The sequence below is a fragment of the Mus caroli genome, unplaced genomic scaffold, assembly GCF_978045245.1.
Source record: "Mus caroli unplaced genomic scaffold, Mus_caroli_1 scaffold_8, whole genome shotgun sequence".
NCBI classification, from domain to species: domain Eukaryota; kingdom Metazoa; phylum Chordata; class Mammalia; order Rodentia; family Muridae; genus Mus; species Mus caroli.
Window position 1 is genome coordinate 91,024,155 of NW_028227263.1, and position 24,613 is coordinate 91,048,767.

Below are 24,613 nucleotides of genomic sequence, written 5' to 3' on the forward strand. Positions count from 1 at the left end.
TGATTTTAATCATTAATTTTTGATTTTAACATTTTATTTTTTATATATGAATCTTTTATAATTTTAATTCTTTATCCACATTTACATACTGGTATCTTACGTATTCAACTGATATGCTGTAACTTATACTCTGTGGGAAAAGGTTCTTAGGTCTGTGCCTCTTTTCTCTAAATCTGATATACAGTGTTTTCTATTGCTATTTCTATGCCTCTAACCTATCTATACACTTTCCTTTGTACTCTGTTTACTTTTCTTCCCACAGTTCCTTCATTAACTACTTAAATGCTGATACTCTTAACACTGATGTGTTTGTAACATTTCCCTCAACCAGTATACTAGTGTCCCTGTCTGTCTCCAGGTCTTATAGGGATACAAGTGAGGGACACAAACTCACTCCTGCAGCTCCTGGAACTACTGTCAAAGAATCATCACAACTGTTTACTTCAGTCACTTTTCCCTGAACGTAAATCCAAGGAAAGACAATCCACATGGGTTACATGAAAAAAAAAAAAAGAAGAAGAAGAAGAAGAAGAAAAAGGAAAGGGAGAAAAGCAACCCAAAGACAGACAGACAGACAGACAGACAGACACACGCACACACACACACACACACACACACCAAGAGATCCACAAAACAAATTCAAACCCCGTAACACAGCAGTACACCATGACTTCCCCACAAGCTAACATTTGTCAGAACTGGAAAACAAAGACAATGAGATGAAATGCTAGGAAAAGATTCTGAAGTCTTAGTTTTAAAAACTACCAATGACCAAATGAAGACGCAAACTAAAAAGGAGTTACAGAGACAAAGTTTGGAGCTGAGACAAAAGGATGGACCACCTAGAGACTGCCATATCCAGGGATCCATCCCATAATCAGCCTCCAAACGCTGACACCATTGCATACACTAGCAAGATTTTGCTGATAAGACCCTGATATTGCTGTCTCTAGTGAGACTATGCCGGGGTCTGGCAAACACAGAAGTGGATGCTCACAGTCAGCTATTGGATGGATCACAGGGCCCCCAATAGAGGAGCTAGAGAAAATACCCAAGGAGCTAAAGGGATCTGCATCCCTATAGGTAGAACAACATTATGAACTAACCTGTACCCTGGAGCTCTTGACTCTAGCTGCATATGTATCAAAAGATGGCCTAATCGGCCATCACTGGAAAGAGAGGCCCATTGGACATGCAAACTTTATATGCCCCAGTACAGGGGAACGCCAGGGCCAAAAAGTGGGAGTGGGTAGATAGGGGAGTTGAGGGGAGGGTGTGTGGGGGACTTTTGGGATAGCATTGGAAATGGAAATGAAAATGAGGAAAATACGTAATTAAAAAAAAAAAGGAAAAAAAAAGTAGAACTAACAGCACATCATATAAAAAAAAGAAAGAAAGAAAAGGCAATTCAGCCTCCCACGAAGAAACATCAGAATAAAATCAGGCCTGTCATCACTAACCCTAAAAGTCAAGAAATAGAAAATGATGTGTTTCAAGCCCTGAAAGTAATTAACTGTCAACCAAGATTGCAATACCCAGCAAATCTATTCACTAACATTTACAGAGGGCTGGAGAGATATCTCTTAGAGGTTAAGTGCATTGACTGCTCTTCCACAGGTCCTGAGTTCAATTCCCAGTACCCACATGGTGGCTCACAACCATCTGTAATGAGATCTGATGCCCTCTTCTGATGTATCTGAAGACAGCTAGTGTACTTACATATAATAAATAAATCTTAAAAAAAAAAGAACCCCATCTCCCTTTCCTACAAAACCCACCCACACTTAAAAAATAATTTACAGAGAAGTAAGAATGCTTAAAGGCATATACAAATAACAATTCAATGACAATTAGGCCAATAGTGCAAAAAAAAAAAAAAAAAAAAGCCAAGAGACTGATGTACACAGAGGAAGAAGGAGGTTTCACCCCAGAGAATTTAAGAAAGAATACATATCATGAGAACAGAAGAAGAAAGGGAGAGGGAAAACAACACATGACTCAGAAAGAATTCATCATGTCAAACAGCAGAGGAACAAACATCCAAAACTACCAGGAGAGAAAGAAAAAAGTATCAGTAAGCCAGCCAACTAGAACACCACCAAAACCATCAATCACAAAACTGTCTCAGTGATAACCATGAATGTAGATGCGCCTAACTAGCCACCTGCAAGATCTATATACCTCCTCATGATAGAACTGTCAACCTGACACAAACAGGAACCACCTAGGAAATGGGCCTTTGGTCAGCCATGCCTGTGAGCGACTGTCTAGATTAGGTTAATCGAAGACCTTTGCCCACTGAGACTGGCACCAAATCCTGACAGGGACGTGGGTTATGTAAATGCAGAAAGGAACTGAGCATACACTCATTCATTTATTACGCTAGATATAGATTAAGATTCGATGTGACCAACTGTCTTGTGCTCTTGCCACTGTGACTTCCCTGCAATGATAAAACATTAAACTCAGCTGCAATGAACCCTTTCTATGATGTTTTGTCAAAATATTTTATCACAGCAACCAGAAAAGAAACCAAGACACTAACTCATTGAATTAAATGGCACGATCCAACTATCTGTTGTCTCCAAAAACTGAGCCAAAGGTTGGAAATCAACCTACCAAGCAAATGGTGTTGCAAACAAGATGGTAGCAATCTGCACATCTGATAACACAGTCTTCAAGCCACAACTACTCAGAAGAGGTAAGGAGGGTTGCTACAAACTGGGCCAGTAAGATGGCTCACGAGGTAAAGGCACCTGTCTCCAATTCTGACCACACAAATTTGATTTGAGTCAGCTCTCTTATAAGTTGTCCTCTGACCTCTACATATGTGCCATGGTGCACTAGACAGGTAGGTATGTAGATAGGTAGGCAGGTAGGTAGGTAGGTAGGTAGGTAGACAGATAAGTAAACTGCAATAAAAATTACAAAAAGATTTAAAAAGTAAAGAGGGCTACTACATGTTAATAAAGGGAACAATTCATCAAGAGGACCTATTGTAAGTATTTAATATCCTGAATCTTGATGCTCCAAATTCCACAAAACAAACACTAAAAGGCATGAAAGATTACACAGGTCATGACAAATAGTGAGAAACTTCAATACCCTACTCTCAGATATAAGAGTAGATGAGCCAACCAAGCTAAAACTAAAAACTAAATAAAAAAAATATATATATCAGAACTAAAGTATACCATCCACTCTAGGTATGGCGCTTACACACCACTACTCTGCAAGCAGTTGTCTGGATTCTAGGCCAGCCTGTTATATACAAAACGTTCCAGACAAGTTAAGGTCTCATGTTGAGTAGTGAGACCCCTGTCTAAAAAATAAAACAAAACAATCTTTTTTTTAAATCTACAGATCAACTGGACTTAATAGGTATCTATAGAATACTCCACCCATCTCTAAAATCTGATCATGTTACAGGCCACAAAGCAATCAAGAGAGACAGAAACAGACACAGATACAGAAACAAAGAGACAGAAATAATCCCTGAAGCGTATCTGGATACAGTATAGAAACACCAGAAATCTACCCAAATGTGAACCTTAGAAAACACCCAAATACTTGATGATTAAACAATTAGTTTGATTGACTCACTGAAGAAATGAGGGAGGAAAATGCCAAGTTCCTACAATGAGAGTACAATGTATCAGACAGGATAAGCCTCTAGTAGGACTCCCTGAGTAACTGCTAGATCCTTGGACTTCCATTCACAGCTACTACTGAACCATTGTTGGAAATTGGGCTGCAGACTGTAAGTCATCAATAAATTCCTTTACTATATAGAGACTATCCATAAGTTCTGTGACTCTAGAGAACCCTGACTAATACAATAACCAAGTGATAACCCAATTAATACAAACCTCAAGGTTCTAAAAAAATAAAAATAAAAACAAACTAAACCTAAATGGTAAATAATAAAGATAAGGGCACAAATCACTGAAGTAGAAACTAAAAGAAAAATAAATACATAAAATCAGAGCTGGAAAGTCTTTGGAAAGACTAACAGAGTTGACAAATCCCTAGCCAAACTAACCAAAGAGAGAAATAATTTTAATTGATAAAACTAGAGTTGAAAAAGTTGCTAAAAAAGGATCCAAAGAAACACTCAAGATCATTAGAGAATACTTTGAAAATGTACATTTCAAGTTTGGAAATAAATAAGAAACAAAAAATTTTCTAGCTGTATATGACATACTAAAATTAAACAATTTAAACAAATCCATAACATTCAAAGAGATTAAGGCAATATTTAAGTACCTCTTCACAATGAAAAGCCCAGAACTGGATGAATTTACTGGTGAATAATAAGAAAATCTGATAATAATCAATATTTGTGAAAATATTTCACAAAACACAAAAAGGAAAGGTACAGACTCACATTTTACTAAGCCAGTTATCACCTTGACATCAAAACCAAACAACTGCAAATGAAACGACCCATTTCCTTATAAACAGATACAAAAATACCTTTGCAAATTAAGTTCAAAATCACATTAATAAGATAATGTCATGATTGGTTTCATTCCACATGTAAAAGGTTGGTTCAATATATGCAAATCAATCACTGTAATACTATCTTAATAGACTAAATTCAGAAATCCCATAGTCATCTCAATAAATACAGAAAAGGCACTTGACAGATTTGAACTAATGATAAAAATTCCTGAAGAAATTAGGAGTAAATGGAACATACCCCTTGTTGTATATATAATACCAACATTGTATTAAGTGGAGGAAAACTGATATCTCCCCTAAAACTGGAACAAAACAAGAGTACCTGCTTTCTCTAGACTTATACGGTATAGTATTCATCATCTCAGCTACAGCACCAAGTCAAGAGAAAAAAAATAAAAGGGATAAAAACTAGAGAGATGGTAATTTGTAGACAGTAAAGATGCTGTAAATCTAAGAAAAAAACTTGAAGATCTGATAATGTGTTCATTAAAGGCATAGTATACGAAATCATAATAGAAATATTAACTAGCTTTTACTTATATGGCAATAATGAACTTGGTGAGACAGGAACTCAAAAACAAACAAACAAACAAACAAACAAACTCTGTACACTATAGAAGAAGGAAGAGATCCATTTCTCTTCAGTGAATCAGAGTAATTGAAAAGCTAAAACCCTGAAATTGCTAAAGGAGAGTGTAGAGAAAACACTGCATATAGGTATACACAAGAACTTTATACATAGAGCACCAATAGTAGAATAGCCCCAAGAGTTAACAAATGGAATTGCATGGAGTTAAAGAAACCATGAGCAGAGAGAACAGCCAACCTACAGGTTAACCAAAAAACTTTGCCAGGAGACTTCAGAATTTTCAAGAGACACAATAAACTCAGATTGATTCCATCTGTGAGTTATTTTACGACTGTCTCACAAGTTCAGCAGTTGAACCACCGGGTGCAACAACAAAGAAGCACCACAAATACCGCCAGAGAATCTACCACTTAGGGAAGGATACTCAGTGCTGACAAATCCTTGTAGATATAAAGAGTAACCTCAATCAAATTATTTAAAGAGTACTAGGAATATGCACATATGCTTACTACCAAAAAAACAGTAAAAATGTAATCAATTTTGTTTCTTTACCAAGAAGAGTTGTATAAAATAAGGTGCTGAAGAAATATGTAAATCATTTAAGAATGAAAAGTTTGGCTCTGTGCTAATGCATACTAGTCACTCGTATCCTACATGAAATCACACAAAAAGGAACAGGGCCACCACAACTCACCTCTGCACAGTCACTTAGCAGGGGTACAGTGGTGTCAGTTTGGTTGATATTAATTGTCTTTAGTTCAATTAGGTTATTTAAAGAATTTCCACCTAGAACAAAAAAGAGTAAAGAAATCAAATAATCTTTACTAAAAGTAAGGAGATGATTCTTTTAAAGTAAATGAGTTCAATTACCTGACACCACAACTAGGGATGGCATGTAGCTACTGTCCGCTGGATCCACGATCATTTTTAATCTATGAACAAGAACATCTGGAAAAATCTCCAAACGAATCCAATGCTTTTGTTAAAAGGGAAAAACAAAAACAAAAACAAAAACAAAACATTCTCAGTAACCAAAATTTAAGTTATATTTATCTACTAAAATGGTTATCACTAGAACTCGTAGAGGATAAAGGCACTTCCTGCTAAACCTGATGACCTGAATTCAATCCCTAGAACCTACACGGTAAAACCACACATACATACATACACATACATACATACACATACATACATACACACACACACACACACACACAAACCCATATTTTAAGTTAAAGTAAAATAAGACAGTATTGTGGAAGTGTGAACCTATAAGATTTTTTTTTAAATACAAAATGTAACATAAAAACTTAACCTTACTCTGGAAAAACGAGAACATCCCTGTAGGGAAATTGGTTTATGCTTAAATGGGAATTCACATGTCTGCTGTGGGTCCCTGCCAACATTGTTCTTTTTGTTTTGTTTTTGTTTTTTTTTTTTTTTTTGACTGGTCAATAAGGAGTCAATGGCCAATGGCTGGACAGGGGACAGAGGTAGGACTTTTAGGATTTCCTATCAAGAAACACAGAAGAGGGAAGAAGGGGTTCCTTCATGAAAGGAGCATTGGATGGACCACACTGTGAAGGAGTAGGAGGCGTGAGGCAGTCAAAATGTAGGTGCAAAGGTGCAGTCCCATGGGAGGACTGCCCAGAAGGAAACAAGGCAGCAAAGATAAAATATAGATTTAGAAAATGTTAACTCAGGAATACCAGAGCGGAGGGTATGCTAGCTGTGGGGAGGGTGTTTGAAGCTCAACCATTGAGCTAGTTAAGGCAGACTGAATGTAAAGGTTACATGTCTTACATTCGTGAATTCAGAGGTCTTGGGCAGGTGCAGAGCCATGTTTACCCACCAGGAGCATAGACCAACCCTTTAAATATTTACCGGAACACATCCCTCCTTACCACAACCTAATTAGAGCAAGATCTCACTCTAAGCCCCATATATAATATATTTATAGACTTCTGGCTAGAGACAGTCATTTTATACTAAGTCACAGAAATACTATAGTTAGAATAAGATAATGCCCCCACCTCCTCCATCCTGTCTCAGATCTGCCCTGTCAGCACACACAGTTTTAGTGTAATCCCTAAAACTTCTCTGTAAGTTAGAAAAATTTCTAGCCAGAAGTATAAGAACAACTAATACTTTATATATAAAAATATAACAAAAAACAGTGAACCTTTTATCAATTGGCCATTTAATAAAATCTGTTGTTCATTCTGTTTAAAATCTAAAAATACACAACATACTACTCTGTAACTTGAAAATTATTTATGAACTGAAATATAAAATGCATTTTGAGAGGGTATTAGGAAAGCTGCAGGTTCCTCAGTTCACTGCAAAGGTCTACGATCCACCTTCCAAATCAGAGTATTTCCTGACACATCCCACCAAACATTACCTTTCCTTGTGACCCAGATGACTGCCAACAGGGCTCACTGCCATCAATGAGACGAGAAGCCTGGTTTACGGAGGATGAAACATTCAGGCTTTTCACCATTCGGGACCAGCTGTCCAGTAGCATTCCAGGCTGACTGCTGTGACATCGTTTCAGCTGCTTTCCAGAACGGCCACAAAACACTGCAGACTGCCCTATAGCATGTAGTCAAACAGAGTCACACTTGTGCGACTAGTCAGAGCCTCCATGTTTGAGAAACTACGAGAATTACATAGCAAGGAGCTTCTAACTAGACTATTTTTTAAGTCCCTTTAAATTAAAAGAGCTGGTTAATACCAAAAGTGGCTTTTCAAAAAGCCTGCCTGTCTCTGCCTCCCAAGTGCTGGGATTAATGTCTGGGTAGAAAACACTCTTATTAGAACTGTGTTTAGGATCTGAGGGAATAGTTCTGTGGGAAAGTGCTTGCCTGGCAGAATGCCCCTGGATCAATCTCTATAAACCACAAAATATAAAATAAAAATAAAAATGCTTATATGAATGCAGAGCTAAATGTCAAATCTGTAAAGTATTTACATGTCCATTAATGGTAAATTAAAATTTTCGGCTAGCCTTTCCCAACTAGAAGAACCAGACAAAACAAAGTAAATAAACCTCTGTCTGAATGTATCAGATAATGAGGTAAAAAAGAATTAAAAGGCCAGGAGCTAAAGAAGGCTAGAGATAAATGGAAGTTTGCAGAGGAGACACCTAGATCCCTTGAGTATCTGTCATAGAGGAACAAGGGGGCCATGGTATCCACAGAAACCAAGTAGCATTTGAAATTCCAACAGGAAGCATAAAGAGTAATCTCTGAAGTGACATTAGGTTAGGGGCTGTAAAATAGAATACAGTTCAACATACAACTATGTCAATCAAGGACAGTTGACAAAAATAAACTTGAAAAGGTATTTATCACTAAGGCCTGACAAAATAAACCTCTCTTCCCCCCATTCTTTGGACAAAGTGATTATGAGGCCCAAACTGATTCCAGAAACAATGTTTAATATGCAAGGGCCAGGGACCTGGTAGTTAAAGAGTTGCTATTCTAAATGTCCCAGGTTCAATTCCCAACACCTATAGTGGCTCACAGCCATCTGTAACTCCAGTCTCAAGAGATCTAAAGACCTTTTCTGGCTTCCATGGGTATCAGGCATGTACACATGGTACACAGACATATGTGCAGCCAAAGTACTCATACATATAAAATATTTATTTTCAAAATATAAAACCAAGAACACAAAGGTACATAAGGACTACATGCAAACATGATTTAGAACACCAGAAATGAATAAATATAGACCACACACAAAGACTGAAAAAACAAGAAAAAGGATAAATATAACAATACAATTAAGAATTTCATAAGCAGCAAGAGTTTGCTGAAAGGACCCTGATATAGCTGTCTCTTGCGAGACTAGGCCGGGGCCTAGCAAACACAGAAGTGGATGCTCACAGTCAGCTATTGGATGGATCACAGGGCCCCCAATGGAGGAGCTAGAGAAAGTACCCAAGGAGCTAAAGGGATCTGCAATCCTAAAGGTGGGACAACAATATGAACTAACCAGTACCCCCCCAGAGCTCGTGTCTCTAGCTGCATATGTATCAGAAGATGGCCTAATCGGCCATCACTGGAAAGAGAGGCCCATTGGTCATGCAAACTTTATATGCCCCAGTACAGGGGAATGCCAGGGCCAAAAAGTGGGAGTGGGTGGGTAGGGGGGTGGGGGAGGGAGGGTATGGGGGACTTTTGGGATAGCATTGGAAATGTAATTGAGGAAAATACGTAATAAAAAATATTAAAAAAAAAGAATTTCATAAGCAGTTTACAACAGATGAGACTCCAATAAAGAGGCTCTAAAACATCAAGCATGAACTGAGAAGCAACAGTTCACAAAAAAGGAATGAGACAAAAGCAAATACAGAGCCAAGAGCAACCCCCAACCCCAATATAAAAGAATGGCACAAAACTGGCATGCTAAAAAAGGTGGTTGGACAGTTTTCTAGAACTAACCAAAAATATCAAGCCATAGAATTAAGAAGCCTTACCCACCCAATATTGATAAATATAAAAAGCATGTATCTATGCACATGTAAAATTTATTTGTTGATACAAAGATATTTCAAAATCAGATTAAGGGGAAACAATTATAGGCATTAATGGCCCCACAATGGCCAGCTGACTTAAGCAGAAAGACAATGAACCAAATTCCAATGGCATAGAATTGCAAAGTGATGAAGGAAAATGCCTAGGAAAGATAATGCTCAGAACTATAGAAAACAATAAGCTTAGTAGGACATGCCTATAATCTTGGCACTGAGGAGCTAGAGGCAAGAGGAACAAAGTCAGGCTCCACTACACAGACAGTTTAAGGCTAGCTTGCCTACATATAAAACATGCATACATATTAGAGTTAATAAGGCTTGCAAAAGTACACTACCCGCACACATCAGTTTATTTCCTCACAATACAACGCAAGTTTCAGAAAAAAAAAATTTAAATAGTTGGAAAAGCAAATGCTTAGGAATAATTTTAGACAATGTTTATGGCTTATATAATAAAAAATTTTAAAAAACTATAGTTAAGCAGGCCTTGGAAATGATCATCATCTCTAAAGCAGACAGTCAATACAAGAATGCTGAAATGTTCTGGTAGTAACTCTGAGGGACATAGCAAAGACTGTAAAGCCAAGACACAGACTGATACTTTTACATCCATGTTAATGTCTACATCATTCACAACAACCAAATGGGGGGTAGTAAATGCCCATGAATAAATAAGTGGATAAAAACACCTGGTATATGCATATAGTGGACAAGTGTAACTATCAACCAAGACACATTCTGATACACATTACAACACAGATGAACCCTAAAGACAGTGTGTAAGGAGTTGGTCTGGTGAATGCTAAATACTGGCTCCCAAGATCTGGTCGCCCAGAGGAGGAGATCCTCACCTATACCAAATGATGCTATGTAAACTTTGCCCCCTAAGTTATCCCTGATTGGTTAATAAAGTTGCTGACAGCCTGGGCTAGGCAGGAAAGAGGTAGACAAGAGCAGTGATTCCCGGGCTTGGGGTCTGAGGTAGAGACTAGAGGGATAGAAAGGAAGCTAGTTAGTCACCATGGAGTAGGTGGATCGTGAGCACATAGCTATGAGGGCTGGCCTGATGGATAGGAGCTGCCTGGGTGGAACACTGCAAGTGATATCTCAGGGATCACCACAGGGAAGTAGACAAAATAGCTTAGGGGGCTGATAACTGCCCAGCTCTAGTACTTGTAAGCTTACTCTAAATCTAAAGGTTTCTGTGTCTTTTAACTGGGAACAATATGGTCTGAAGTGGGATAGAAAACCCTATTAAATATGCAAAAATGGCAAGGGGTATAGCTCCCCAAGAACTATATTTACCACAACACAGTGTGGTAAACTAAGCCACAATCAGCGAGTAAATATTTGACACATCTGCCCACATAATTTACTTTAAGTACACAAGTTCATAGACACAGAAAGCAAGTTGACACAAGCTTAGAGTCATTCAAGAAGATGGAATGCAAATTGAAAAAAAGTGCCTCCATTAGATTTGTCTATAGGCAAGTTCATGGTGCATTTTCTTAATTACTGATTGATGTGGGCAGGCCTGGCCCTTGAGGGAGCTACCCCTCATCAGATGGTCCTGGGTGCTAAAACAAAGGAAACTGGGCAAGTCAGGGGTGGGAGAGAGTAACACTCCTCTATGGTTCTTGCCATGGTCTCCTGGATTATGAATTTGTAAATTGCAAATAAACCCTTTCTTCCCCAAATTACTTTTGGTCCTGGTGTTATATCACAGCAGCAGAAATCCTAACTAAGACACAGGGGATAGGGAAGAGAAGATGAGAAAGTTAAATGCTATTGTCTGTTAGGGTAGACACAAATACATAAAAGCACCAGTTGTACAGGACCATATACTATAAATTTATAATGGCAAAATCTGGGCTCTGTGTAGTTCAATAAAAATATATAATACAAATGAAAACTTACACTCCACCAATTTCCACTGCATCCACCAACCAAACATGCTCTTAATTTCTGGAGGTAATTCTAACATTTCTTCATGGAAACGCAGACAAGCAAACCTTACTACTCTAAAATGAAAGAAGTAGGGGGAAGCGGGAGGAAATGGGTCAGACTGCCCCTTCTCTCTACCTGTGCTCCTTCTACAACACTCACTGTACACATACGAACCTAAGAGCAAACTCCAGTCATTACCTAGCTAGTGATATTTGATGGAAGACAAAACATAAGCATTCAGATCTACCTGGCTCATTAATCCTGCCGAAAGTATGCCTGGTGTTGTGTTTTTTTGTCTTGAAACATGTTTCACAAAAATCAAAGTCATCACAGTTTCTACATTTGAATCTGGATCCATTGATAGGAAAAGTCTGACAGCCATCACACCTGTTTTTAAAATAGATGAGTTGATAAGAAAACAATGAGGTCACTTTTAATTAATTTTAAAAGAAAACACTTCCTCCCCAAAGAAATTCAGCAATCACAGAATCAGGAACTCACGTAACCCCTGGATGAATACTAGGCACCAACTCCATTTCTGACAGCAACCCAGTCCAGTGAGACTGCTGGGGAAAGTCCACAATGATGTCTTTCCCATTGGCACTGAAAGCTAGCACAGGATAGAAACTCCTTGAGGATCGTTTAAAGTCAGCATATACCTACAGTAAACCAGTGTGGCTCTGTATACTATGCTATAGTTGCTCACATGTGATAAAGAGTGTTCCCTGAGAAGTACAAGGTAAGAAACTTATGGATGAAATGGCACACAAAAACATCAGTCAGCTCCAGGAGAGAAGAGTGGCTTAACATGGTTGCACTAAGAAGTAGTTTCCGATGCTTAGTTTAATAAACTATAGTCTCTACTTTTATTCATGCTTATAATCTCCAAAATAACACTTAGCACCTTCATATATTAGGGAATAAAACCATATTAATAAATAATAATTTCTATCCTTTAAGAACAATCTTCTTTCAAAACATTGACTTAACAGCCATAATCATTTTTAACGTATCCTTGTTTCGATCATTTAAAAATTTTAAAGCAATATATATATACATATATATATATATATATTTATATATTAAGATATAAAAGAAGTCTTTTGTTCTTGCATAATCTGAGAAGTTCTAGATATGCCCCTAATCCCTGGGAAAGAACCAGTATTGTAGCATCAAATATTTAAAGATAAAATAATACATGTCTATTTTTCTCTACCAAACCTGTTTTGTTTAACTTGACTATTTTTTATGTCTGTTATTTCTGTCCCTTATTATATTTCTCAGACATCTTCATTAAACTTTTTATAGGCTAGTTAAAGTAAATACATGATAAGTGTATACAGAAATGACAGGAAAGTATGCTCTTTAGGACAGCACGCTGCTGCTGGGATGTTACCTTTCACAAGCCCCACACTTTGATGGGTCACAGATCCCCACTTGTATTTTGGTGTGGTAACAGAAGCTTTGACCCGTACTTTATCTCCAATCTTGATGTGAGAAGAAGAACTCGGTGGAGGATAGCCTAAGGATTTTATTGGCAAATGGACAATGATCAGTGTTTGTTCATTTTCTGGAAACTGTGTCTAAGAAGTGCAATACATTAACAAGGGATGTGCTCACCTATAAGTTCAACATGAATATACCTAACCCAGTAAGTGCCGCCTTTCTGCTGCCAATCACATTGAACATTAAGGTCATGTAATCCATCTCTATCCAGTTTGATGACTTTGCCCACATCACCTTCACATACTTCTTCATATGTTCGACAGCATCTCACCATCATTCCCACCTAAAATTGAAATGCAAAGTCAAGTCAAGTACACCTAAACAAGAGATATAATAGCATTCTCTATTCTTCAGAAAAAAAATGTATTTAAGACCCAGATGTATGCTTATAGTACCATGCTGGTTAGTTTGTCAACATGACACAATTAGAGTCACCTAAGGAGGAAGGAACTGTAAGGAACTGCCTCCATCAGTCTGGCCTGTAGGCATGTCTGTGAGTCATTTTCTTGATTAATGATTCATGGCGCAGAGTCCAGTCAGCTGTGGGCAGTGCCATTTCTGGACAAGTGGTCTACACAAGTTGAGCAAGTCATGAGGAGCAAAACTAGTAAGCTGTATTTCTGAATGACTTCTGCTTCAGCTCCTGTCACCAGATTCTTGCCTTAAGTCATTGCCCTGACTTCCCTACTTGACAGGCTGTGACTAGGACATGTAAGTCAAATAACCCTTTTCCTTCCAGGTTGTTTTAGGTGAGATGTTTTATCACAGGAATAGAAAGGAAACTAAGATACGTAGTATTTAGATTAAGGGGATCCAAATGTCTCTGGGAAATACATACATGAGCCTGTATCATCTTTCACCACAAAACACTGTAGCTACAGATTGTAATGTTCACATAAGAGGACCCTCTGATTATCAAAAAGAGTAACAGTGGAAACATATCCTACAGCTGATGAAATTCATCATGGTGATAATAAGCAAACCAAAGCTTCTTGGTCACCTTTATAAGCAGCAGACCACCAATTCATTGTGAAAACTGAATAAAGCTCTTATATTACTGAAAATAATTATGGTGCTTATCCTGTCTTTCCTTCAAAAATTGTAATACAACTAGAATTGGTTTTAAAAAAATCCATCAAAGAAAACCTGAGCTGATAAATGCAAAAGCATTGAGTAAGTCAGAAAATCACCATCACGCGGGCCTACAATAAGTCTAGGTTTGGTAGACTTACTGTAGAACAAGCAAGATGAGTAGGTACCCAATAACTGATAGTCATCAATATAAAAACCTAAAAAGCCTTCTTACCAAAGTCTCAGCATGAGTCCAGTCACTCTCCAATCCTAGTTCACGCTCGATTTGCACTTTCCCAACATAGATCTTACCACCATCCCAAGAGCAAGCTACCTTGCTGGTCTCTAATAAGCAGATCTTACTAAGCCAGGCTGACTCTCTTCCTCGTAGGTCAGCAGGCTCCCTGAGAACAGGGGTATCTATCAACTCAACTACTGCTTAGTATATGGGAGATATTCAAGTATTTGTCAGACAAAGCATGAATAAGGTTCACCCTAAGGAATGCCCACCTGAACGTTCTCTCTCACATACACAGCATAATCATCATTACTCAGGAAATCAGCACGCTTCTTGTAAGTCTGGCTCTCAGTCACAACAGCACCAGCAGCCTAAATGACAGAAGCATATTCGAAAAAGAATTGAGAAATATACTTAAGAGAGACTGTTGGCTTGACATGGTGGCTCACATCTTTAATCCTAGGTAGCAAAGACAGATGGATCTCTGTAAGAGTTTGAGGCCATTCTGGTCTACATAGTTCCAGGCCAGCCATAGTAAATAGTAAGACCCTATTAAAAAAAAAAAGAAAGGAAAAACAAACAAACAAACAAACAAAAAACTCACTATATCTATAGTATAAACAAGTGCAGTAGGAAATACTGTGTTTTCTTTATAAAAATCTTTCTACCTTAATATCAATGGCACAGTATGCAAAATAAGTATTTATAAAAAAATTTTATATACTATATCTTATCATATCATAGTGTTGTGCATACATGTATGTATGTATACAACATGCATGCCTGGTGCCCAGAGAGAACTGTGATGGTTTGTATATTATTGGCCCAGGGAATGGCACTATTTGGAGGTGTGGCCTTGTTGGAGTAGGTATGTCACTGTGGGCATGGGCTTAAGACCCTCACTCTAGCTGCCTGGCAGCCCTCAGATGAAGATGAAGAACTCTCAGCTCCTGCTGCACTATGCCTGCCTGAATGCTGCCATGCTCCCACCTTGATGATAATGGACTGAACCTCTGAACCTATAAGCCAGCCCTAATTTAATGTCGTCCTTTATAAGATTTGCTTTGGTCATGGTATCTGTTCACAGCAGTATAACCTTAACTAAGTCAAGGACAGATCAAATTATATATAGTTGTAGGCCACCATATGGGTTCAGAGAATGAAATCCAAGTTTCTACAAGAACAAGTGCTCTTAAGCACTTAGAAATCTATCCAGGCTAAATGAATTTTAACAGTTCTCAATATCCAAAAATTTCCAAGCCTCTAAAATATGAACTTTATAAAACAATTTTCTCAGGTCAGAAATCAATATGTCACACAAAACATGATTTATTGCTTGCTTGGGTGGTTGTCTTTAGACCGGCTCTCACTATGTACCCCAGGCTAGTCTCCAACTCTTGATCCTATGCCTCAGTCTTCAAAGTGGTATTACAGTCATGCAACACCATACCAGGTATTTTTAATACAGATTGTAATACTTCCATGCTTCCAAGGCTAGTCAGAAACTGCTATATAATGGAGACCAGCCTTGAACTCATGGTTCTCTTGCTATAGAGGGCCCAGAACGTTTATTTGTATTTTAACCAGACAATATCTAACTATATTGCTAAGACCAGCTTTGAAGTCCCAGGGTTAAGCAACTTCCTGCTTTCAGCTTCCAAGGTAACTGTGTCTACAAGAGGCATAATCTTCCAGTGTTTTCAGTATATTCTAAAAACTACCCAACATCACTAGATTGCTATACAATGGTTTATTTTAAAACTGAGAGAAATTTTAATGGAGAAAAGCTAATTATCTCAGCAGCAAAACAGTAACTTTGCTATGTGCCTGGCAGAATTGTGGGTAAATCTCATAGAAAAGTTCACTGGTTCTTTTAAGAGATGGAAAGAAGTAGTATAGAAGAATCATCGTATAAGACAGACAGGACACGTGGAAGCTACTGACCACAGGGTAAGGGGTATCATCCACATCTTCCACCACCTCCTCGTCTGAATACTCGTCAGATAGTGTTTCTGCATCCGAGAACTCTGTAACCTGGACATCAGAGTGGTCTAGCAGCCACCCAACCAAGGCTTCCACACCTAGGAGCAAAAACACTCAGCTGCCACCAAGACCAATAGCACAATGTCAAACCCACAAGCAAGCAAGCATGGACAAGAAAAAGTCATACCAGGCAAACCAGATGCATTCCCAGAGGTGCCGGTGAGCGACTTCAGAGCAAACTCTATATTTTTCCTTGGAAATCCCATTTCCATGAGCTGCACTACAATAGGCAGAGCAGGAGCTGGGGACTGCCTGCGCTTCTTCGCCCTGGCAAGATGGATGTGCTGTACAGAGACTGGGGTTGTGGCCTCACTGGAGCTGCAGTCTTCACACCCTGGACTTGAAGGATGTGTGGATTCCACAGCCAAACACTGACAGAGGGCCAAAGCAGCAGCCTGGGCAGATAAGGAAGGTTTGTAGATGGTCTTCTATCTAATATCTACCATATAAGGAAATGTGAGTGACCAAAATCTTCTATGAGCTGCATTACAGGAAGCCCCAGATTCATGAGTGAGTCTCAAAATGAACTAATAAAACCCCATGTTAGAGACAGGAAAGCTAGGTAAGAGAATTGGTAGTCAAATAACGCTGCTGACTGCTTCAGTAACTGCTAGTCAATTAGTCACTCACAACTAAGTATACTGAATTAAAACTGTCAAGACTAGACAAGTGTACCTCAAGTTCCTGTTTATCAAATATTGCCTTCACAGGAGATGGCTGGGTGGCTGAGGACAGTAACTGCTGAAGGAGGATCATGGGAGGCTGTGGCCCTTCAGGTGACATATCCCCAAGGTCAGGGGATGCAGCTGCTCCATCATCTGAATTTAAAAGCACAATTTAAACACTCTACTTTTCAACAACCAACATCTCTACTCTAGATAATGCACTGGCTTCCTGTACCATACCTTACACAGCTAGGCATGAGAGTTCCACCCCAACCCTCAGACTCACAAATCTTTTAAGATGACAACTGCATTAACAGTTGGTGACTAGCAGTCAGGCCCCACAGCCTTGTATGGGTGTAAGACACCCGTATTCTCCTTTTAAGACCTGATTATTCATATCTCTTGTATATTTTTCTACTAGAGTATCTTCCTTTCTCTCAAATTTATTTAAAACATTTCTAAGAAAAAGAAAAAAAATATACCTGTATGAAGAGTTCCAGTTTCCTGAACTGCTGGCTGAGATAGTATCTGCCTCAGTTTGTCTTGGTGGGAAAGCAGTGCCCGCCCTGCTTTCAGGATATACAGCTTTAACTGCTGGCTCCGCAGCAGGTCCAAGTCTACTTGTCCTACGGAACAAAGGAACCCAGTAAGAACCTTATATCCAGCTCAGACTCTTCTTCACCGACCATGTCATCTCTGCAACATGAAGGCAGTGACATGACCTTCAGGAATGAACTGATCACCCACATCAGTGACATATTACTGTCATGAAGTAAACTCTTCTGATCCCTGGGCTTCTTCCTTCAAATCTCTAGATAGCCGTCTTAATGAGCTGAGCAGGAAACTCGAACCACATAAACATATAGTGTCATCATTAAATATTTCCCAAATTTCTGAAACTCTAACCAGACACAAGTAAAACATTTTCTTATTTTCTTAAAATAATCCTATGAGGGATTCTCTCAGATGCATCTAGTATAACTGGAGCCATTTCCCTAGAATGAGCTCTCTGGTCCAGTGATGTGAAGCCATGCCACATGTGTCTGACAGCAGACCAAGGAAGCCACCCTGAGATGGTCTATGCAGGGGAGGAATAGCTTTCCCCAGCAGGATATGCAGGAGGCCCAGGAGGCAGCACATTAAGTGTAGGTTGAGAGAATGAAAACACCTAAATTTGGCCCATCTGGCAGTTGTTTGTTCACCATGATGAGAAAAATGGTGGCAGCTGCAAGAAAGTAGACTGAATTTGAGACAAACAGTTGTTTATATCCACAGGCCTGCCATTCAGAGTTGTGAACTGCAGAATTAAAGGTGTTTACCATCCTAAAAGCTGGAGCAACAATAACAAATACGGGGGAGTCTGCTCAAAGAGCAGACAGAATGAGGTGGGGTCGTGAGTGAAACCACAACTACTTCAATGGTATAAAAAGCAAGCAAAGAAACAATCTCAGAGATTAACCAAGGGGCAGGAAAAGGAAAGTCATAAAGGTAGTACTCTAGACCCAAAGGGAAGAAAGCTTTAAGCAAGCTATCCACCATGCACAGAGACAAAGCCAAGAGAATCCAAGACAAAGGGCTCACACCCATGGTGTCATAAGCCAGAGGTAGACAGAAAATGAACACAGTATCCTAAAAGTTTGCTTAAATTAAACCCTTACAGTCAGAAGCACTGAGGTTCCAAATGTAAGGTCAAAGACAAAAACCTAAGAAGTATCTTATATTCCCAACTATAGGCTGATAAGCACTAAATTCATTTGAACTCCAAGGTTTAGCAGTCATGTGAATGCACTCTGAGTAAAAGGCAAATGACGCCCGTTCTGACTACTTCACCACGGAGCACTATATACTGACCTGCAAAGGCCTGTTTTGCTGACTTCTTTGTTTTGTGCTTCTCCAATTTGCTTCCAGCAAGGTTCACCAACTCAGCCCAGACAGAAAGCATAGGCTCCGTGAAAGGCAAATTGTTCACACTAAAGGCCACAGCAGGGAGCTGATGAGAGAGCACAGAAACCTTCAGAGTTGCTGGTGAGGTTAATGTATAGTCTGGGACGTATTAGAGCATGAGCCCTAAATTTAAACACACAAACCCCAAGTCATGTCCAACTGAGAATAATTCTGAAAGATACTGAAGAATGACAAAGGTGTATATATATAAGATGTAATCTATATTAATGTTTTCATAACCAGTTGTCAGTAATAACATCAGGGTGACTGTTAAAATCTAAGAAATTTTCTGTAAATTCCAAATTTTCTACATGTATTTATTCCTTTAATATAACCAAAACACTTATTTTATTAAAAATTGGTCAAATTGCACTTGGATTACATCAAAATTATATAAATCTTCTCTACTGTCCCTAAGTCATGAGCTTATGCTACAGTAGCTAGTTAAGATATGGTATTCAACATAATTACAATACATTTTTCTAACTAAAGAAAAAATGGTTTTTTTAGAAGTCATTTTTTAGAAGTTTATTCAATAAAAATGTTTTAGAAACTCCTAAACTGCTAAAGTTACTGTAGAGAGAATAGCTTGTATATTGTATAGATGCATCACCTGTCAATTAAAAAGCCTATAGCCTATGGCTTAGGCAGGAAATAGAAGGTGGGACATATGGAAGGAGAAGGAATTCTGGGATAAAGTGAGATGGTAGATTCAACTGGAAGATGTGACTAGAAAGTGATACGGTTAAGGTATTTGTAAGTGTATTTTGAGTCTGAGTCTTATTTCTGGGAGCACAGGGCTGGGAGGAAGAACCAGGGCCAAACTTCTACAAATTACCTTACAGACTGTTAATCCCTTTTTATGTCTAGGATGTTGAAAGTTCCCTGGCTGTGTGTCCCCATGAGTCAGGCCTTCCTTGGGTGTATAAACTAGCACAAGAAGGAAAGAGGTAACTCTCCTGATTCTCATAGCTTTCAAGAAGGCGACATAAAGTAGAGGTTCTTCCAAGTTCTAATGTCACAAGCCAGTTTCGCCCCCAATACTAAGCACAAGCTATATACCGGTTTGAGCTGATTCAGTGGGCAAACTCGGCACATCCGCATGTCACAGAACTGCACGGTGATTCTACCCTTCGGAGTGATTCGAGTCACTGTGCCCTCTCCAAACTCATCATGCATGACCTGGCCTCCCAGGCGCAGTCGACCATCAATCCCTCCAATGACAGCGAGGACTGCCATGAGTCCACCCACTTCAAGGTTCTCAGAGTCTGGGAAGTAATCTTCTAACTGGGCCTAATGAAGAAAGGAAGGAAAGGGCAAATAAGCACAAGGCGCACAGGCCTCCAAACTGCCTGCCTGGCCTTACGAGTCTGGCACTTTATCTCATTTACTATTTATAAACTTATTTTAGGACAGAGTATTTCACTCCACTGTCCCAGGCTTGAAGGCTCAAGCAAACCTTTTTACATGACTGCCTTCTGGATTATAAACTTCTTCAATAATGATTTCCATTAAAATGCCCTTAAATGGTAAAACAAAAACACTTTGTGTTTTAAAAGATAATTTAAAAGCTAAAGTCCCACCGTGCTTATTTGAAAACATGAAACACACCCTTTCTGATGTCTTTCCGGCATAGCTTTGTGTGACAGAGCAAAGCTGGGAGTTAATGTATTTGTTGATGAGGCCATTCCACTGGGTCAGGGAGTGCAGAGTGCGGAGCAGCCCCACCACTTCTTCAGCCAGCGTGCTGCTGTGGGTGGCAGTCAAGGAAGCCTGGGGCCGGGCCCTCCGCTTTCTCAATGTGGATTCTGAAGCAGAGAGAAAAGCTGTGATGTACACTGCTCACTGAACAGAAGTAATGAGTAAAGGCACAGCCACTCACCTCTAAGTAACGGAACGTCAGAAGAACAAGTAGTAAGCAAACTGCCCAAGAAGCCAAACAGCTTTTCCACAAGACACTTCATGTCCCGTGCCCTTTCTGTCTTGTCCCATGATGGAAGAACTGCTTGTAGCAAATGAACAGCTAAGATCTGATCAAAGACAACACAAAATGACAATTTTAAAAGACATTACACATTTGTACCTTCTTTCTACTTCCTTTAAAATTAACGATGTACAACTTGATTCATTATTAATCAAGTTGGTTAATAGGCAGGATTAGCAGGAAATTTCAAATAAATGTAATTTGTTTAAGTGAAAGTTGTTCTTTAAACTTAACTCTTGGCAACTGCACTACTATTCCAATGGGGCAGAGAGCAAATAAAGGCAATAAACTCATTAGCAACTTACACGACTGCAGTAATCAAGAACCTCAGCAACCTACGACGCCAGAACAACTACTTAGTGCTACTCTCTACATTCAGCATGAATAAAGAAGCCTGGTTACAAGGTCGGGGAGCTTCCGTACTGCCCTGTCTCTCAATGAACTGGGCTTTGCCAGCAGCGTATTACCTGCCTCTGCAGGGAGGCAGCAGTGAACGGTGCATGGCCTTCCACAACCTTCATGAGCAGTGTGATCCACCTTGGGGAGCTGAGAGCACCACAGGCCTGTGGGGTGAGTGCAATGCTGCGGACGAAGCCCAGTGTACACCAGCTCCGGTGCTGTTCCCTGGCCACCAGTCTGTCTGGAGGAGCTGCCAGAAGAGACAAAACATGCTCAAGCCAAGTCTCGAGAAATCAAAGCATTAGCACAACCCTCACATCTTACATAACCTACTAATTCATTTTGGGCAATAGGCTACTTTCCAAGAGGACTATGTGAGAGGAGTAGAGGAAGGTTTTTAAGTTAGCTCAACAAACAGTTCACAGCATTTATTTTTAACCTTTGAACTGAATGGAAATCAAATTAGTTAATCTATTTATACAGTTTCAAGGAAATAAAATCTATAATTCTAACATCAGTAATTAACGATATGCTTCATGCGCCTTACTTGTCCCTATGATCTCATTTTGATCTGCCTCCTAAAATGGCCACTGCAAGTTCACGAGCTCTGCTCTAGAAGACTAAGAATGAACTTTACTCAGTTCTTTTCTTAGGTAGCCAGAGCACACGATCCCTGCTTTCACTTCTCTGATACTGGGATGAGAGAGACATACTAATATTTCCAGTGAGAATGAAGTTTTCTGTTCCTCCTGGCTTCCCAGGACATGTTTATTCCTTCTCAAGCTAGGACATGTAGCCTGATATCTGAGTTCCAACAGGACTCTGCTGGGAGCTTCCCAGATCCTACTGCAGTAATAGCAGCAACTTCCTCTGCCCCGTGTTGCCTTTCAACCCTCCAAGCTCACATAAGACATAGGCTCACACACTAACATTCACTCTCATACATTCACATATACTAAAGACTAAATCATAAACTACTCAAACATTCAAACATTCTCTGCCATGGTCACTCACATACACCCACACACTCTCTCCTATACCACCACTGTGATCACTAGTAGAATCAGAATGATATAATCTCCATTCATTACACATATACATATAGAACCTAAGATGCATGCCCATACTTTACATGTATATGCATCCCTCTCCCTCATACACATAAAATAAGACATGTTTAAACAACTACTTAGACAAACTCTAACATTCATACACGTCCACTTGCACTCACATCCACCTATGCACACTGCATCACCAACCAAGCCTCCTCGTTGTGACACTCAAAATTCTGACCGTAACGTTCCTGTATACTTTTAAAATAGTGCAACCACAGAAATCACTGTCTGACACCAACACAATGCATGTGCTCACTTACATATATATGCACATGCAATCACTGCTTCCATGCTATCATATATTATCACAACAGAAAGGGAACGGTATCAGCCCAAGACCTCAACCAAGTGCTTAACACAAAGATTTATTTGCTCCAGAAGGACAAAAGGCAGGGAATAAGCAACAAAGAGAGGAGATAGAGGACAGGGAAGAAGGGGAAGGGAACAAGAAAGAAGAGAGAAGAGGTAGAGTGCCTCTTGATAGAGAAGACAGATGTGGCCCATAGGCAAATGGTAGTTTATAAAAGTAAATGGGGAAACCCTGCGTTAGGATGAGATGCCTAAATTTTAATTGGACAAGTTAACTAGGTGAGCCAAAGGGGACTTTTGATTGCAGGACTTCAACACTTTGATAGCTGGACCTTGGTTGTTAGCCTCGGGAGAAGAAAGTGCCAAATACAGGAATGGACCTTGGTGGCTAGCTTTAGGTATGTAATCTAACAGTTTTAGGAAGGAAGAAGGAATGAGGATCAGGGCAAGGCCTGCCAGAACCACGCCTGTCATATTTGATCTGGCTGGAGCCCCTTCACTGACCAGGTCTAGTTATTTTTATCCCCTTCACCCACATACACATTTCCGTACTTTCACTGCCACTGGAAAACTCAGATTTACATGCCTGTATATCCTCAATTCTTCCTGTACATTCAAGCATATTTCATATATACACTTCTAATTACACTCACACTTGCACCCACACAACTGGAACATACATACATACAAGCTCATTCATACCACAGATGATGCGACTACTTGCCCACATCAGTATGCCCTCACAGACATTCACTCACTCACTCACAATCACACTGAAACACTCAAACATATGCACCTTTACACTCTCAACGCAGAATCATTCATTCATTCAGCGTGATGGCTGTTCTTGGTTGTCAACTTAACTACATGGAATTACCTAAAACCCAAGATGCTAGGTATACCTGTGAGGGATTTCTCCTGATTAGATCATTTGAGGTAAAGACCCATCTTAAATTTGAACTACACCTTCTGGTAGCAGCCTATATAAATTAGAACAGAGGTTCCTAACCTTCCTAATGCTACAACCCTTTAATACAAGTCCTCATGTTCATTGCTACTTCCTAAATGTAATTTTGCTACTGTTATGAATTATAATGCAAATCTGATAAGTAACACTTATGAAAGGGTCATTTGACCTTCAAGGGGGATCACAACCTACTAATTAAGAACCTCTGGCACACGTAAAGGAAGTGTTTGCTCTTTGCTTGCTTGCCCTCACTATCACTGGCAAGTTCGCTCCCTCACTGATACTAGAATCTTTGTGATTCTTATATAAGCTGAAGATCAGCAGAGACATTCAGCCTTGTGGACCAAATAACTACTGTACTCTTGGACTTTCTGTTGGGAGACAGCCATTGTTATAATAGTCAGACCAAATCCTGTAAGCCACTCTAACAAATGCTGTTTTTATTCTGATAGATTAATTCTATCAGTTCTGTTTCTCTAAAGAACTCTGACTAGAACACTCAGCAATGACAAACATATTCTATCTCATATCAACATACTGAAATTTAAATGCACAGAGCTAAAATACACTCATTCAATCATAAATGTATTCAAACACATCGATGTGCATTCACATTCGCAAACATGCTAACAGTTACGTATGTTCACAAGTTCTCTGACAGTCATAGAAATATATGCACATAGGAATATCCACCCAACTTCCTCAAGTAATATTTGCGACTGACAATAAGAACACCAGCAGTAGGTCCTAGCTGGAAATAAAGTCTACGCAGATTAATACTAAAGCTGAGATGACATGCTGGGCTGGGTGAGCTCAGCAAATGAACGGT

At 39.3% G+C, this 24,613-nt stretch overlaps 1 protein-coding gene across 4 annotated transcripts in view; it reads right to left on the reverse strand.

Annotated features, from left to right (window-relative positions):
* Herc2 (HECT and RLD domain containing E3 ubiquitin protein ligase 2) overlaps window positions 1–24,613 on the reverse strand; it is a 172,473-nt gene that overhangs the window by 55,137 nt on the left and 92,723 nt on the right. For all 4 annotated transcript variants that reach the window (XM_029479794.2, XM_029479792.2, XM_029479793.2 and 1 more), the window contains exons 39-55: window positions 21,462–21,643; window positions 20,893–21,040; window positions 20,622–20,818; window positions 20,073–20,303; window positions 18,918–19,056; window positions 17,549–17,692; window positions 17,077–17,219; window positions 16,529–16,796; window positions 16,303–16,439; window positions 14,631–14,729; window positions 13,164–13,332; window positions 12,940–13,065; window positions 12,045–12,153; window positions 11,791–11,930; window positions 7,458–7,648; window positions 5,924–6,029; window positions 5,748–5,839 (exon numbers count right to left, since the gene is read on the reverse strand). In XM_029479794.2, the coding sequence (XP_029335654.1) occupies window positions 5,748–5,839; window positions 5,924–6,029; window positions 7,458–7,648; window positions 11,791–11,930; window positions 12,045–12,153; window positions 12,940–13,065; window positions 13,164–13,332; window positions 14,631–14,729; window positions 16,303–16,439; window positions 16,529–16,796; window positions 17,077–17,219; window positions 17,549–17,692; window positions 18,918–19,056; window positions 20,073–20,303; window positions 20,622–20,818; window positions 20,893–21,040; window positions 21,462–21,643 (2,621 nt within the window). The remainder of the gene's footprint in view (window positions 1–5,747; window positions 5,840–5,923; window positions 6,030–7,457; window positions 7,649–11,790; window positions 11,931–12,044; window positions 12,154–12,939; window positions 13,066–13,163; window positions 13,333–14,630; window positions 14,730–16,302; window positions 16,440–16,528; window positions 16,797–17,076; window positions 17,220–17,548; window positions 17,693–18,917; window positions 19,057–20,072; window positions 20,304–20,621; window positions 20,819–20,892; window positions 21,041–21,461; window positions 21,644–24,613) is intronic.